General features: G+C 41.1%; 2 protein-coding genes across 3 annotated transcripts in view; one reads left to right on the top strand and one right to left on the bottom strand.

Moving 5' to 3' along the window:
• Positions 1-14709, bottom strand: part of dpt (dermatopontin) — a 268440-nt gene extending 253731 nt beyond the window's left edge. Inside the window, exons 1-4 of one of the 2 annotated variants that reach the window (XR_011925972.1) lie at positions 14297-14709; positions 10507-10632; positions 10330-10437; positions 9307-10264 (exon numbers count right to left, since the gene is read on the bottom strand). Coding sequence is in view for 1 of the 2 variants with exons in the window: in XM_072439531.1 (XP_072295632.1) it covers positions 10198-10264; positions 10330-10437; positions 10507-10632; positions 14297-14670 (675 nt within the window). In the remaining variant the exon portion in view is untranslated. Of the gene's footprint in view, positions 1-9220; positions 10265-10329; positions 10438-10506; positions 10633-14296 lie in introns of those variants that run through there. The other variant, XM_072439531.1, reaches the window with a different exon arrangement.
• lpp (LIM domain containing preferred translocation partner in lipoma) overlaps positions 1-18182 on the top strand; it is a 366579-nt gene that overhangs the window by 329598 nt on the left and 18799 nt on the right. The window lies entirely within an intron of this gene.

Genomic DNA, 18182 nt, shown 5'->3' with positions numbered 1-18182 from the left:
AGTTGATTTGTTACCAGGGATGTAGTGCACGGTAGACTTTGGCCAACAGACGACTCCACTCCAGAACAGATAAAGAGAATCTCCTACGCTGGCACACACAGGGAGAGAAAGAGGAAGAAAGTCTTATCACTGTTTCCAAGTACAGATGAAGAGATGTCCAGTCCAACCCGCTGTACTTTTCCATTACATACAAGCACTACAAGAAGGCAAATGCATTGTTATTAGCTTTTATATTGGTTAAATTTACTTTCAGAACGCTGAAAGCATCACTTCTAAGCATCTCTCAGTGTCATGTAGCTAATAGATGTGCTGCTAATTAGTTATTTCAATGGCTTCACTCCACAATGTTCCCAGGAGAGGGCAATAGACACCAAGTCCAATCTAATGCAGAGATAGAACTATATCATACATTAAAATTGTAAAGTGGTCCAAAGATATTTGAAATGGCTTGAAAATATGTAACATAGCATCTTTGAATATAGAAATCTAATTAAAATATTTCCATTATTACCCACAGTGGAAGAGTTGCATCATCAGTAAGTAAGTAAAGTATTAGTCAAGGCTTCAAACTGAACAGAGGGGCTTTATATTTACCTATGTTTACTGCAAAGCACAGCCACACACACAATAAGCCTCCTGAAGAAAGCGATTGTGCCACATGTAGAATAGATCTGTTAATAGTAAACCTGAGGGTCTCATATCAGGGCTCAAGAAGCAAATTAACAAGGATTAAGAAGATGACGTCGCTTCAGCATCTGGTCCGGATTCTCCCTGATCACCTTCCTAGGGAGGAGGCCCCAGGGAAAAACACCTACAACGCGCTGTAGGGTGTGTCTCTCTCTGACCTGGAAGCGTTTCTTTTTTAAATTGTCTGCAGATCTGGCTGGGAAACACAAAGTGAAAAGTTTTCTGATTGTATCCCACCCTTAGGGACCCATTGTTACTGAGCTAGACTGACCAAAACAACAGCTCTAATGATGCAGTCACGCTTCATACATTCATCTCACTTAAAACAGTTGAAAGGTGGCAGTGGAATCCGTAATACTCAGATGAACTTACACAAATGGAGTTCAAACTACTGCACTCAGAAAAAAACAGTGGGGAACATGAGAAGATGAGGCTTTCAGGCCACAGAGCGGGATGCTGTTTTCCGGACAATTTCCTCAGAAGTCTCTCTAATTGTAGATCCAATTAGACCGCACAGTACCACTCAATACATTTTTTTTCTATGAACGGTTGTTTTCCATCTGATGAATTGGAAGAAAATATGACATTCTTATAAATATTCAGACTAATTTAATAACTTTAACATGTTTCATTGTATAGTGTGTTGGTAATACTGTGCTAAAGTCAGACAATAACGTTTAATAATGGTAACTTACTATGAAAGGAATGACAAGAGAATCACAGTGAAATTAAAGCCACGTTTCGACTAGTTCACTCTGGAGTTGATTGGTACAGTCTGAACGTGTCTCCCCTGTTGTAAGTGAATCACAACAGTTTATTTAAGCATCCAATCCAGAATGGGCTGTGAGACGTCTGGCTTGTAAAGCAGTCTGACTTGCTTCTGACGCCCAGAACGCTTTTGAGCGAGATGATTGGATAAGAGGAAATAAAGCTCCTGTGATAAACCAGCGAATTACCAGTGATGATAACATTATTCTTTGAGCTGATATACTTTGTAAACTAGAGCTATAGTGCACGGAAGCATCAGCTGTTTACAGTTCTCTGTCTTATTTTTGTCCCGTACTCTGAGGGAACTATATTATGATAGATCAATGCGCTTAGACACAGGGAAACGTGCTGCTCTCCTGGGGAGGAGCCAGAACGAGGCTGCAGGTGAGCGGTAGGTGCGTTTTATGGTTGATACGTGGCAGGACTAATCGGCAGTCCACGCCACGAGGAAATGAGACTCAAATTTGGGTCAAAAAATCGTCCATTACGGCTTTAAGACCAAAAATATAATATTTCCAGTGCATAATGCATCTAACATTATCCAAACCCCATTGCATTACATTAAGATATATTGAAACATGGTGTAGAGGCACAGGGAAGTGAAATAAATGCAGAAAAAGCTGAGTATAAACCAGAAAGTAGTTTATGTTTACTCTAGCTATAGCCATGTCTCACAGCGCCACAAACATGGAATTAGTCGACTGATCGGCCTTATGATTAAAAAGGGTACACTTTAGGTTTTATTTATTAAGAAAACCTTTGTTATTTTTGGGTGTGGTCAGATGCTCACATACTGTAGCTGTAGCAGACCCTGCAGGCCTGGAGCATTCTTAGCATTAACAGTACCGTCCCAAAATGCTAAACTGAAGCATTAGTGTCTGTCAAGACACTAGCAGTCCTGTTACCTGAGACTATTTTCATATAATACATTTGAATTGAGCTCAACCTTTGGCTTGGCAACAATCCCCTTCCTTATGTTTTAAATGTTTTGTTATTGTGGCTAGATCACATAGGGATAGATTCTATGTCCTCTTCTTACTCAATGTTTATCAAATATATTTTTACTTGAGTGATTATTTGAGCGTCTTACTTTTACTTGAGTAATAGTCCTTTAAAGTAGTAAACCCACCTATGTCCTCGTACGAAGTATGTGAAAGGTTGTCACGTAGGCTATATCTTGGTAACTGGACTCTTGAGTCCTGGTGTAGGGGCCCAGCAGGGCTCGTCAGAATGAGCCACGGAACCTGCCGTGGAGGCGCGGAGAAGGGCCTGTTGTGAGTAACTCTATATCAGCCCGGGCTCAGGTCCAACCATCAGAAACAAACTGCTACATCTTTTACACTATAGACCTGAGCTGCCCCTGCCGCGAGCCACCGGCAGGATCACACGCTTGCTGACTTACTATGAGAGGAGACTGTACTGGATCGCTTTTCATGTACTAATTATGTATTAGAGAACCACATTTGAATTTTTACCAATCTGATCTAGATCTGATAAACCAAGAAAAAGTAGGCCACTTTATCTGTCACAACGCACAACAAAATTACATAGATTGCCATAGCCTACTTGATAATGAATGTCTAAAAAACAGGGAAAACAGCAGTCCCAAGGTATTGCTCACTTTCTCACCCATTCCTGCAATCCAAATCATTCACCACAGTGAGTTTATAGGCCTACACCTTTCACAACGTTCAAAGATAACAACAGCTAGCATGCTCACAGCGCACGTCCTGGGAATAAAACCCTCTATTATTAGATGCAGAACGCACTCAGCGGTGTCATGGGCTCATTTGGTCTAAACCAGGGCCAGGTTTGGGCTAGGCAAGTTGGTCATGGCGATGTAAAGCAGACCAGAACCTAAACTAGGACCAAATGTGCTAAACAGATAACCTTGTTGTTTGTTTTTTAGTAATCCCTCTTAACAGTCTAATGTAGACTCTATAGGCACTGACACCACAAAGGCAAACATTAGGCTGGATCTGGAAAATGATCTCATCACTAATAAAAAAGTAAACAACTTATAGAAATGCAGGCACATTTCCTGAGTGACTCTCCTTCAGCTCGAATCCATTCAAAGACCACATCACAGTCTATAAAGCGGTAATGTATTCCACTGACCGCTCACCAGAGAAGAGCCAAGGACAGACCATGCTTTTGTGAGGATGCCAAAGGGATGTAGAGGGAGAGAGTAATCTTACACCTCGTTTTCCCACAATCCTCTGCTGCATCCCAAATCACCACCCATCAAAAACTAGCGAGGAAGTGATTCCTTTATTATGTCACTGTATTGTCTAATCTAATCTAAGTCTAATCTTTTTTCCGTCTGTTATTCTGGGTTGTTGAATGCCTCTCCAAATCCAAGTCTTTGGGTAACATTCCGTTTTGAAGTCCTGTTATAAGCAGAGGGCAATCATTCTAGCCATTTTATTTACTTATTTATCAGGACAACTCACAGTTTACATAATGCACATGATGCTTTAAAAGCTCATTTCCATCTGCAGCTCTTAATTCTTTCTTCAGTGTTTTTAAGTCCCTTCATCCTTCAAGGTGAATATTTTCTTGTCCGTCCCTTTCCTCACCCACACAGCCAACTGCCCTCTGTTCAGTCCATTGTCTCCCAAACATGCGCACGGTTCAATTAAAGCTGTTACAGAACTTGAGGGACATGTAATCCAACACTGGTGCAAAACACCATGTGCTGTCCCGGGCCGCGTGGGTCCATTCAGGCGCATCATTTGGCTCTTTTCACTCGAGCTCCTTCACACAAAATACTTTCACTGAACATTCCTGACAGAGAACGGTGGATAATACAGTAATGAGCCCAATGTCTCCCAACAGTCGCATGCACAGTTAGAATACGTCAATAAAGTAATGAGAAATAACTCTGTAAACCTGGTGTGTTAAGTCGGCATATATGTCAAAACAAAAGAATACCTGTTGTTTTGGTATTATGAATTACAATTTTATATTTCCACCACTGTCGATTAGATAGATACACATCATTTTCCACTATGGTTCCTTTGAGGCTGGTTGGATGTTTGGAAGATTTGAACATAAGCTTGTGCAAAAACTAACAAACAGATGGAGAATCCTTTCAGCGTGCTGGCACTGGCTGCTGGGAAACAAGATGATTTCAGTTTAAAAAAAATAACATATTGGTTTATTCAATGTTCCTGGAGTGGAAAAGGTTGAATAAAAGGAAAGTTATTTTCGATTAAGAGCCAAACACAAAGGCAAACTGGCTAAATATATCCTCACTAAACCTGTAGTGAGGACGTCTAAGAATTGGACCTGCAAGGCTGTGGAGGAGCTGTGTTTGGGCATTACAGACTGGAAGGTGTTCAGAGGTGCCACAGATGGATGGTTTGGGTGATGAGTGCACGGACACTGTGAGTGTGTGTCATCCAGCCTTATTCACACAGCAGGGTGAATTATAACAAGGACAGGCCCTGGTTCACATCCAGGTTGAGACAGCTAAGGCAGCAGAAAGAGACAGCGCACTGTGCCAAAGAGGTGTCAATATAGATATACTGTAAGTACAATAAGCATCTGTAGCAGCAGTTCTCTGCCAATGACAGGGTCATTGACGGTGTTAAAGGGGGTCAAGCAGCTCATCAAATACAAGTCCAAAGCCACTCACTCTGCTGATAACTTAAAACTTAACATCTTTTATTTACCTGATGAAGAAAATGATTCACACCCCCTCACAACACTTCAGCCAAGCCCACCTTGGACTTCCCCTCTTCTCCCACCGCCCTCTCAGTTCAGGAAAAGATGTGAATAGACTGTTCCAGAGGTTGAACCCCTCTAAAGCTGCTGGTCCAGATGGTGTCTTCCCCTTCATCTTGAGACATTGTGCAGATGAGCTGACTCCCATCACAGTCATTTTTTAACACCTCCCTGGAGTCGTGCCATGTCCAACTTTCTCCAAGTTGTCCACAACCGTTCCTGTTCCCAAGATCCCCAGATCAGTTGACTTAATGACTGCAGGCCTGTGGCACTGACTTCTGTTGTCATGAAGTAATTTGAGTGCCTCTTCCTGCCCCAAATTAAGTCCATCACCTCCTGGATCCTCTGCAGCTCATTTACAGAGCCAACAGGTCAGTAGATGATGCATCAACCTGGCCCTTCCACTTCATTCTGCAGTATCTGGAATTCGCGGGAACCTATGTCAGGATCCTGTTTGTGGAATTCAGCTCTGCATTCAACACCATCCTCCCTGCTCTGCTCCAGGACAAGCTCTCCCAGCTCAGCGTGCCTGAGCTGGGATCACTGATTCCTGACGGATCGGAGGCAGTGCGTGCGGCTGGGGAAGAATGTCTCAGACACTCAGACTATCTGCACAGGAGCTCCACAGGGCTGTGTACTTTCCCCTCTGGTCTTCTGCGGCAGGTGCTGTACTCTGTACAGCACCTGCCGCACCTCTTGTAGTTGAGTCTGTAAAATTTAGATCAAGTTTACGGACGACACTACCCTCATCTGGCTCATCTTGAGAATGAGTCTGTCTACAGGAGGGAGGTGGACCAGCTGGTATCTTGATGCAGTGGTAACAATGCCCAGAAGACAGTGGAGATGATCGTTGACTTGAGGAAAGTCACAAATTCCTATATGCTGTCATTTGTGAATCTGTATTGTTCTGTGGTCCCCACAATATGTGATTCCAGTTGTCAACACACCACATAAAACACACACATGACCAAAATAAGGAAGTTCCAGAGTATATTGCCTCCTTACATTGTCTGTTGAGTAATAATGTGTGGAATCTGGACGCCCCGTGTGGTGAGGAGAGCGCCCCTCTATGTCAGACATGAAGGGCAGCTGTTTTCGTCCTTGAGGCTCCCTAAAATAAACAGGTCCGGTGTGCTGGCCCCAGGGTGGGAAAGTGGGGGAAGAGGACCCTCACATGAGCCGCTGGCTTCAATCAAAACAGCCAAGAATGAAAACAGTGCATGAGATTTAGACTGAGAATGACAGATAAAGTCTGTGGTCATGAGCTGTTTGTCGCCCTCAAAGACAACCGCTGTTGTGATTTTGGGCGTTACAAAAGTAAATTGAATTGAATTTGTGAGCCTTATTGTGAGTTGTGGCTGAAAATCATTAATGTATATTGATTCAGTTGGAACTATAGAGCCTGCCCCAGCTGCTGCTTTGGGCCTGAGGAGGGTCACCCAGGACTCTGAGTGATGCCTGATACATAAATAGATGCTCAGTACACATTCCTATAGGGACCTCAATCCCTGGTCAAAATTGTTTGGGTTCACTTGACACCGTTTGTGTTGGAGGGCAGCTCAGAATTGTACTGTAGAATTGGCTGTCTGTTGTGGTTAGTAGTATTAGTAGTATTAGTATTAGTAGGAATAGTATTTTTCCTCAGCATATCCACATGAAACAAAAACTGGCACTCAGTTTGAAATATAATTTTGTACATAACTTTTAATGTGGTGGCATTGTTCAATCACAAAGTTGTGATTCTTGTCAAGATCAAAAAAGTAAACTTCTGTGCACATACATCTCTGCTCTCTTAGGCCTCTCTCCATATATATCCATGCACACATCATCTTAAACTAAATAAAGTAAGACCCACAAATCATCTTATTTTACCTTCTCTACCCAAACTAACTCCTTATTTTTCTTTATTACACAGCCACTGAGTGCAGCACTGTGGTTCCCCTCACGCTTTATACAGCCGGTCTGAGATTGCTGGTCGGTCTGCTGTGGACAGGTTATATCAAGCCGAAAAGGTGTGTCGAGAAGGACCATGCACCACAGACCAAAGGCATGTGAAGTAAAGAGCTTCATTCATTTATTTATATACTTTCACAATCTAAGTATTGCCATATTAATGTGATTGTGATTCATTACATGGTATTTTCATGCCAAATGTTGACTCATATTTCAAGTACCGGCACTAGACCCTTGAATTAGATACATTTGGAAAAATGTACAAATTACAACAATCATTTTCCATGCTCCCCATTGCCCATCTCTATTAAATATTATTGGCAAATATTGTAATTGTGATGCAATTGGCCTATGATATTGTGATATCATCAAATCAAATCAAATCAATTTATTTTTGTAAGGCCCAAAATCACAACAACAGTTGCCTCTGAGGGCCACAGGGAGAAATGAAACAGACAGAGATAAAGATCTTAGTTCCACGCTCAAGTGAATCTTTTCCTGAAACGGCCTGGATGGTGAAGGAGCCTCCAGCTGAAGAGGACCACAGGTACGTCTCGTCATCGTTGTGTTTGGACAACACAGACACCCTTTCAGCCACGAGGTAGGCGGAGTAGAAGCCCACGCCAAACTGCCCAATCATGGAAATGTCTGCTCCAGCCTGCAGCGCCTCCATGATCTCTAACATCATCTTATGTTATGTCATATTGTGATACCCAGCTCTGGCCCTGATCCAGAGGGTTCGCTTCAGAGCGATTTAGAATGTGTCTTCGTCTCGATGCTCAGGTCTGCTTCGTGAGCAGCTGACGTCACCCAAACATTACAAATGTGCATTATTAATGAATAAAACCTACATGAATTAGAGGCCGATTAGTAGTTCAAACTAAGATTTGTGGAATAAACACAAAAGAACTTCTGGTTTATAATCAGATTTTGATGCACTTGTTTCATATGTTTACGCCTCAACACTGCATTTTAACATCTCCTTATGAAATGCATTGTGTTTGGATAATGTTAGATGCATTCTGTGCCGTATGAATTTTCAATCTTTAACCTGAGTGCATGTGTCAGTAAAGAGCAAACAGCTGGTGCAGCGTGCACTAGCTTTGTTTGTCTAAGCATATCGGCTCAACAAATAACATTATCATAACTGGAAATAAGGTGGTTTATCACAAGATCAAGTTAGTGTTTGGTGAGAATAATAATCTTGTTTTCACCAGCGATCCGGACCACTTTGGAAGCTACCGTACCTAGCACACAGTGGTCACTTTAGGACCATCCCAATCCACTCTAAACTGAACCTGTCAAAACATGGTTTAAATGCATTGATAGAGATGTCAAAAACTTTATGCTAGATTATTCAAAATGTCTGTTTAATTTTCCAATACTTTTGAACATAAAATTGTATCACATTTTGGCTACTCTCCCTACATAGTAAGTTAGCAGCTATTTGGGTAGCTTGAACCTCAGAGACTCCAGTGGTGTGGCGGGACACGCGGGACAGCTGTGTGGTACTTGGCTCTTTTCCCTAAAACCGCAGTCGCCAAAAACAAATACTACACAGAAAGAGCTACTGGCCCTGTCCCCAGCGTCTATTCACTGCAGCACCGTTTCGACCCCTTCACTCCATTAAGTCCCCATGGAGTTAAAGAGGGCTGTGCAGAGTGGAGCGGCCGTAGAAAAGAAGAGGAATGAGGCAACACACAGTCAGTTTTTCCAAGTGTCCGGGCTGTGAATGCACCTGTTTGATCCAGCAGAAAAGGCCAATTAGTCAGTGGAAAGTATATTCAGTGCCTGTTTGTTCGCTCTGGTTTAGGAGTTGGCAGAGACTGTGTACTGCTGTAAATTCAACCAGGAGAGACTTAAAGGACAATGGGACACAGGCAATGATACGGATAGTTTATTAAACGGATAAATATTTCTTCTTGGTGAGGAGGAGAACGTAGAGAGGCTGAGGTGACGGTTGTTCTGCGGCGGCGGAGATGAGACTTAGGGTTGTCCAAAGTGAATAAAAACGCGAATGGTTGTCGATGCAGCAACTCAAATTCGTGTTTTTTTATTTGACTGATTAAAATGCAATCTATTTTTTTATATTTCATGAAGACGTGTCATAAAGAGTTGCATCACTTCGAATACAAAACCTAGGTGTTATTTTGGCACTTTTCACAAGACATATTATGCTTCATTTCAGGTATTTATTAAACTATACAGGATCACTGAATTAAAATACATGTTTGAGTAAGCTCATGATGAAAGAAAACTATCATAGCATGATTAAAAGTGCATCAAGTCTGTAAAAAGTTACATTTACCGAATTTAAATAGTGTTATTTTGTTCCAACGATGTACATTCCTTTGGTTTATAGTTGTTTACACACAGTGCAAATAGCTCAACCTTATGAAAAATGTCTCTATGGTCTAATAATACCTCCTTGTCATGTGACCAATGAATCTAAATCTATTAACCCACATTTTATTACTGGGCTTTGGGGCTTGCACTGTAACACATTTGCAATTGTTTTGACAGATTTTCATGTGGACACGAAACAGATGATCCAACATGGCCGACACAGAGGCCAAACACGCAAAGCTCTGTTTGGGCAAAAGAGTTTTATCCTCAGGCGAGTTTAGAAGCTGCTGAAATGAAGTATGGAGTTCATCCATTCGGTGTCCAATGCAGATTACTCCCAAGGACCATAATCTAGTTTATCAGACAGTTCAAACGGTCAAATGTTTTATTTAGAGCTTCTGTGAAAGTAAAGTTAGCCACAAAGGTATGAACAGAGTCAGGACACAGAGGGTGATATTAAAGACCTGTTGTACACTTTCTCTGGGCGATGCAGGACTAATAAATCCTTGGAAAACAACACTAAAAAAGCGATACATTCTAAACTCTACAGTAAAGTAATGTTAAAAAATGTGTGTATGGTGAGGTGTGCTGCCCGAGCTTTCTCTGTTAGTGAAAACACTGTTAATGATACAGGTTTAATGTTGAGGGAATATTTGGACATAAAAAGTATATACGAATCATTTTGAATATAATGGACACATGAAGTGCAGCAATCTATAAATTCTCAAAGTCGCAGTCAAAGTCTGTCATCCTGCAGAGGATGTACTTCCACTGTCGGTCCCTGAAAAAAAAACAATAGCAGAGTCAGTGACTTAACACGTTTAACCGCTTCACTCCACCACAGACCTGAGGACTCCACTGAAGGTGGTCTGAGCTCCTCTGATGAAGTATCCATAACTGGGCACCACCATCTCGGCCTCCTCCCTGTAGTACTCGGGGACATCTGTGGTTTTCCTGTTGAGAGCATAAGTCTTAAGTATGTTATATTATTTGATCGAATATGACTTGATGTGCAGTGCGTACAAGCAGGAGTAGGGGCAGCGGCGCTCGTAGTAGCAGCAGTAGAACTGCCACTCTCGGTCCAGGACAGACTCAAAGTATTTGCTTTGGACTCCAGCGACCAGACCATTACGAGAGCAGGTGGACGTCCTTTAAGAGACAGAACAGATGATAATCACTTTTTTGATCACTTTAATCAAAATGTTATTTATTACAGACAGTAGTTTCTCCCCTCTATAGAAACATTGGAGATACTTTATTGAAAACTTTTTTTTTACTGACTGCTAACTGTGTTATGGTGACAGATCATGTGTTTATGGCCTATACGAGTATCTGTCCCCACACTAACCCTAACCCTAACCCTAGATCTCAGGTTTAGCATGTGCTGGGGCCCAGTCTGGACTGGCCTTTGTGATGGCGGGTCCCCTGAGAGTCACTCAAACTGAGAGCAGAGTGAAGGTGAGAGGTGCTGATGTCTTTGAATCAGGGACTTCGCTCTGGCAGCAAGATTCAATGAATCTCAACATGTCAGAACTTCTCCTGAGATGATATATTGTGGTACCTGTGGACTCAGCTATGAAGGGCATAGCATAAGCATCCTGAGTCAGATTCTCAAGATCTGGAGCTGGGTCCCTTGGCGCTGCAGTGTGCTTGTCCACTGCTTTTGACAGGTAACTAACTACAATATAATAAAGCAATAAATTACCTTTAAATTAAGCCAAAACAGTGTAGAGTCCTTGGTACCAGATCATTATTAGTAGTTTGTGTCCCTCCGATCGTATCAGTCCCACATTTTGGGAACCTTTGTTCTATACAATAACAACAACATTGTTCATCAAATATGACCTACTCATACATTTGTGGCGCTTTATGATAGATGCCGGTGTTTACAACGGGCTGAGGGCTGCAATCTCCTTCAATAAGCTTTTCTTATCGGTGACGCAGCCCTCTAATTAGATCAACCTTTCTGTGGCGCTGACAGAGGTGGTTAGCCTAAACTGTTTATGTCTCTGACCAAGGAAAACGCAGCTAAATCAAGTGATTACACAGGCACACGAGGTGGAGCTTCAGACAGACACTTTAACATTCAAACTGCCATTGTGATTGAATGCTATGGAAAATATATGTCTACTTTTAGTTCTAACTGAATATCATTGGCTGGACTCGACTATAAATGTTAAATCATTTAGAAGAAATATTTTTATAGTTCTCTAATATTTGTATTTATTCTTTCAGTTGTACCAGACTTTTTCTTATAAACCATACAGCACATTTTTTTCTTTCTTTAAAAAAATCCAGATTAGGTTTTGTCAGGCTCAGAACACTAAATGGTTTCATATGTAATAAAAAATCCACTAGTTTGATATCAATAAACAGATCCAACAGACTGAAATAAGTGAAATGTTCTATTCATAAAAAAAAAAAAAGGCCGGTCTTTTTCTTCAAATGAGCAAAGTACCAAATAATGTTCAGCTTTGAGAGAGGAAACTTTGCAAATCCGGATATAATTCAGCACATTTCTTTGGGAGAGTTAACTCAAACCAAACTGTAGCTTGGGTGGCCTTTGGACTGGATCAATCCTCATCAGTAATTTAAGATGATCTTGTTGATTATTCAGTTGTTTGAAGTTGGCTTGGAAAATCAGACTAATCCCTCTTTCAGTTCAATGGAACAATGGAAGTCATTTGTTATACAGTTTTGGTTCTTAAATACCATAATTCAACCTTGATAGGGTGTATGCCATTTAGTGCAAATTCCAGTTTAAGCAAGAACATTCCCTCCACCAAGCCTAGTTATGAGGTTTTTTTGGCTGAAATCTTGTGCGGTGGAGCTTTAGGTTTGCACATGTCACCTTCACACTAATTCTTCAGCTGTTGGTAACAATATTGCCTGTCTGTGCCCTTGTTTTCTGCTTCTAATAACCTTTAACATTAGTGGAATTGCACCTAAAGGGAGAGGAGGAGAAGGAGGAGGAGGAGGAGGAGGAGGAGGAGGAGGAGGAGGAGGAGGAGGAGGAGGAGGAGAAGGAGGAGGAGGAGGAGAAGGAGGAGGAGGAGGAGGAGGAGGAGGTTATCATTGTACATAGTGTTACAGTCTTTATACTATTGAAAAGGTTAGCATGAAGAAGCCATTATTAAACATCAATGACCTTGGTTTAGCCTGGCAGCCAGCCCCTTCTATTTTCTTTTTGAATGTTGGACCAGGTCCACATCATTTCTCCAAGACATTTTGGCCAATGCAATTACAGCCACTTATTTGTTGTCTTATTTGCATTTGCGTCTTAATTAGTGGAGGACATTTGTGCTGTAATATCTTCTCAAACATCATTCAAAACTAAATCTTTACTGGACTTAAGTATGCATCCCGCACTGTTTTCAGTTCTGTGTGTTTTTCTCCCTTTCTTTTTTACTCTTAGGTTGCTATGTTTCTATGGAAATGGACAAAACAGGTGTTTCTCTAACTGGTCAATGTAATGGTTCCAGACTTTATATCTCTGTACTTGACTGAAGAGGGTGTGGTCTTGGCTAGCCAGGCAAGGTTTGTTCATAATACTGTACATCAGTGTGAATAATACTGTACATCAGTGTGAATAATACTGTACATCAGTGTGAATAATACTGTACATCAGTGTGAATAATACTGTACATCAGTGTGAGATCAATTTCTGAGTCTGACAACTTGCTAAATGTCTCTCCACTATTTCATGTTGCCTACTGTCTTGACTTGTCTTGACCAACAGAATACACACACACACACACACACACACACACACACACACAGACTATATGATATAATGAGCATTAAAAAATCTTTATTCTGTTTGACTTGACCTGTTTGTAATCTTCTCACAATAAAGTATTGAAGTGCACTTCTGGTCTAAGGCGCACTTTGCTTACAGGAAACTCCATCCAAACTTAATGAGGCACTCTGTTGTTTACTGGCACTACAAAAGTCAGAATGAGACTGGTGCACAGCGTCCTGCAGAAGACTGGAACCATCAGTGGTTCTTTTCATGTGGTGGACATCTTTGCACCAAATGCCACGGGACAAGCTCTGGACTTCAGCTGTTTATTTATGTGTACTCATTCTTCTTATTGACACATCACTCTTTGAAGCACGCATTGTATGGTATGCAGACCTTTCCAGCATGTGGTAAATGTAATGGTTGTACGGTCAGACCGTTTAATCATTTAATCATGGCAGTCTAAAAAGTCTGGGATTTTATTGTGTGTATCTACTATCTATACTTATGGGGGTTGGGCCATATCATTATAGTGTTTTTTTGCATTTAACTTACTTAACATGAAGGTGCTTTGCCTGGAATGTTCCACAATATACCAATAAACTTATATATCTCACGTAGTAATAAAAATACAGGAGTTTGAAGGTTCTTTTGAGCAATTTAGCTAAGTTTAATTCTATACTTTCAGGCTTTCTCCACAAAGACAAGACTTTCAGGGACCCTGCGCCAGAGAGGTTATATAGTAACATTTTACAATACAAAATAAACCAGATAAAAATGTTGATGTTGTTGTTGTTTTTAACATCTATAAAGTACTTTGAATTGCATTTTTTACATTGTACTCTACAGATACATTTTGATTGATTGTGATATTGGATTGGATGGGTAAATGTAAGCTGAAATGATGCTAGAAGAATACCTGAATAAACTATTGCAATTGTGCAGGATAGAGATGGATAAGACTTGGAGTGACAATATTTTGGAGTAGAAATGTGTTAAGGTTTTACATTTGTGGTTAGGAACATGAAGCAGCACAAACAAACGCCCTTTAGTTAACAACGCAGTACTCACCACTCCAACCCGGCGCGGCTGATGTCGTCCCACCAACAGTCCGTGGGTTGCCCCAGACCCTCCGGCGTGGGCTGACACTCGAAGCTCCACAGCCGATCTGAACCCTCTTTTTCACTGAAATAACTCCGGACGGCCACCAGCACCTCTCCGTGGGGGCACTGGAAGTTAAAACCTTGTCGATATGCGTTGATCCATCCCATGTCGTGGTGGTCAGTGTTGTGTTGGGGTAAAACTGGCCCCAGCATCAGGGTAGCTACGATGAGGAACAGGACAGACATGGTCCAGGAGATGCACTGGACTGCGAGAAGCGGCTCACAGCTGCCTGACTTTAAATAATCCTCTTGTGGGCCAGATGTTTTAAGTCCAACACCCATCTCTGTAATTTGCTGCAGCTCATGGGACACAGCCACAAGTGAAATTAAATGTGGGGAGTCAGAGGCCGGAACTGGGCAGAACTTCCAGCATCTGAAGAAGATTTGATAGTGTATTGGTTTTGAAATAATCCTGTTGTTGGCTGTTCTGGTGGCCGTTTATCATATGAACTGTAAATATAGTACAATTCAAATCTTTGCAGTATTTGGGACATTTGCATTGATCAAGACAGATACAAATGTGTGCATGGCGTCTGTTATGTAGTGTAGTGTAGTGAATTACTTGCAAATATTACTTACAACTTATTATTTTGAGAACTGCATAAGAGACACTGCTGCATTTTTCAGTGGACATTTGAGATACTGCAACATCAACGCCAGAAAGAATTTCAATTAAAAAAAAAAAAAAAATCAGCAATCTGCCATCACCATCACAACAATCCGTTTCTAAAATAAAACAAATACAGTTATGCATGCAGGTCAATCACAAATCTTTCAAAAGCCACTAACTAAGGTTTTCTGCTAAACTGAATGAAGTCTGATCACGATAATTGTCACTTTAGAATGAAATAACCACATCAAACCTTCGTCATATACAAGTCTGTATATCTCCTTTTACTAATACATCTGTTCACCGACACGTTACTGTGACACTGAGCCCTAAATATAGCAGTCCAAATAAGAGTTAAAGTTTCACAGACAGTTATTTTTGCCCATCTTGCCCAGTGACGTTTTAAAGGCTGTAAAAGTGTGTCATGTGGGACATGGTTACAATGTTTTTAAGAAAATGTCTTACAATATCCTATTGTAAAAAAACAAAAAAACTGATCAAAACAACAAATTTGACTTGTAAACAATATATACCTCTGACTTTGACGTCCTGGTATTAAAAATGAAATTAGTATTGTGCTTATGGTGCTTATTTATTAATATTATAAGAGTTTTTTTTATCTGTTTTTATTATCATACTTCTGTGCCTAATCTGTGTTGCAACACTTCTCCATTGTGGGACAAATAAAGGTTCTCTTATCTTATAGAGACTGATATGTAGGCTGACCAGTCGTACAGTTTTGAACTTTGTGGAGGGAGAAACTTAAGAAGTTTAAGCTTCTAAAACAAATGTATTGACCTAGACTACAGAGTAAAAGGCAGTTTAACCAGTATATAGTTTAGATCCCGGGCCTACATTGATCACACCAAAGGGCAAGAAAAATGCACAGTACATTCAAACTATTTTGTGAAAAGAAAGGACACAATCTAAACTGGTGAAGGTTGAAATGGCTGTGCAGGACCAACGCGGGGACAGCTGTTCATCCTTCACATATGCCAGTATAAGCAACTCCACAGTGGATGTCACTGAGACTTACCAGTACTCTTAGCATTTCACGTACGGTAGGTAAATGGTCACAATTATATAGTGCTTTTTCACCTTCAAAGCATTTAAACCGCTTTACACTAAGGAATAACTCACACAGACAGGTTAAGTGCATTTATGTCGCGAGCGGGATTCGAACTGTTGACCTTTAGATCAGAAGGAAAGGCTGCACTCCACCATCCACCTCCCAATAAGGTGCGTTCTTGAAGTAAACACAGTCTTGTTCAGAGACACAAAGACAATCCTCAACCCATTCTTGTGTCTCGATTAATTGGTAGAATATATCATGATAATTAGTGACATTTGCATCTGCAGAAGGCCATAAGTTCCACATAGTTGCAATGAAGGATGATTGTTCTCCACTGATTGCACAGACGACATGAGTAATGATGTTTAGTCCAAAGCTCTCAGAAATGACACGCCGCCGCGCTGGTGTGAAACAGCTGATTGCACTGGGACTCACACCATTTATTATTTACACGCTGACGCACTCGGTCATGAGCGCAGGTGTCGACGCTTTGTCATGTCGCTAACGCTAAATCTGAGTTACAGCAACAGGATGACTGAGGTGAGGCTCTATTTCCAGACAATACTGAAATCATGCACTGTTTAATAAAATGTTTTCATTTATACGTAGAGAAGACAGAGGAGGCATGAGGCGTTTATTACATTCACAGCCCAAAAACAAAATGGACACTCGTCACATTGTCACATTCACAATAATATTAACATGTATTTTCACACAATAAGTACTGGTCCATTTGCGTCACTGACACAATTTCTTCATCAGGAGCTCCGAGCTAGTCATTCCCAGGCCATTCACTTTGCATACACACTCAATTTCTTTTTGACATATTAATTAATACACTTGCTTACTACTAACATTTTGCACTGACAAGAGTGTCTCTGCAGGTGAACTGCTTCATATACATAACAGGTTTAGGTATGACCCTCGGCCTCTGATACGTTTTCATTTTGGCCCAACAAGGAAAAAAGTTTGGGCACTGTGGATCTAATTGTATTATCTAAAAGAGCCATCAGTTCAGGCTAAGTGTTTTTTCTCTTCGACCGCGATCAAAAGTGTACAAATCTTATCCCCAGGGAAATCATCCTGAAAGCAGCTAAAAATACATCACAGCACATATTTGGGAACTGTAAGTGTGACGGAGAGACGAGGTCCACCCAAGTCCAACGGAGCGGAATGTATTAATAGTCACAGTTTTTTTATACAGGTGCTATAATGACATGCACATTAACAACCACCACCACAACAACAACAATAATTACTACTACTACTGCTACTACTACTACTACTAATAATAATAATAATAATAAAAAATATAGCCGCAAGCGGCAATGATCGGCCCTCGCCACGCCGCCGCCACGCCGCAAGAGGAGGGGGCGCTAACGCGCCCCAATTGTCCTTTTATTACGCCTACTGCTGAATCTGTGAAGCTGTCACATCTTCTCACTTTGTTTTACCATCAAAAAGCAATTTTATTTTGAATTCTTGGCAAAATGTGCGGCTTTGCCGCACAGACACCGTGACTCTTTGAATAAAAATGTGGATAACTTTTGATGGTCCACCCCTGAAGATGAGCCTCACCAAATTTCAGGTTAATAGGGCTAATGCCCTGGGAGGAGTTTGTGAAAGTCTAAAGTGTAAACATGTTCTGGCGATTTCCCCATTGGAATAACAAGGGAGGTTTTGGTCATTGCTACGGCAACGCCATAACAATTATGACATGGGTCTCATTGACTTTTTTGATGGGGAGGCCAAAATTGAGTTGTGTGTCAAATTTCATAAAATTTCGCAAAACTAAACATTTAACCTCCATATAAAATCTGTAGGGGGCGCTGTGGCTCCAAATTAATTTATTTCACTTCAAGTAGGTTTAGGGCAAAGAGTTTAACAACTGATTCTAATTTGACGCAATTCGGACTTTATCTGCGCAAACGGCAGAAATTTTAAATATGGGAGATTTCTGAAATTCTAGCTACAGTTTGCGGCTTCGCCGCACAGAGACCGTGAGAGGTATCAATGTAATTTGGATAACTTTTGATGTCCCACTCCTCAGTAGCATTTTCACCAAATTTCAGCTTTTTAGGGCCAACACCCTGGGAGGAGTTCGTAAAAGTA

This window comes from Eucyclogobius newberryi, unplaced genomic scaffold, assembly GCF_026437365.1.
Source record: "Eucyclogobius newberryi isolate DKJ021-1_F unplaced genomic scaffold, fEucNew1.0.hap1 SCAF_9, whole genome shotgun sequence".
Lineage (NCBI taxonomy): Eukaryota > Metazoa > Chordata > Actinopteri > Gobiiformes > Gobiidae > Eucyclogobius > Eucyclogobius newberryi.
Note: the sequence above shows the minus strand (reverse complement) of the source record. Positions and strands in the feature narration are given on the sequence as shown.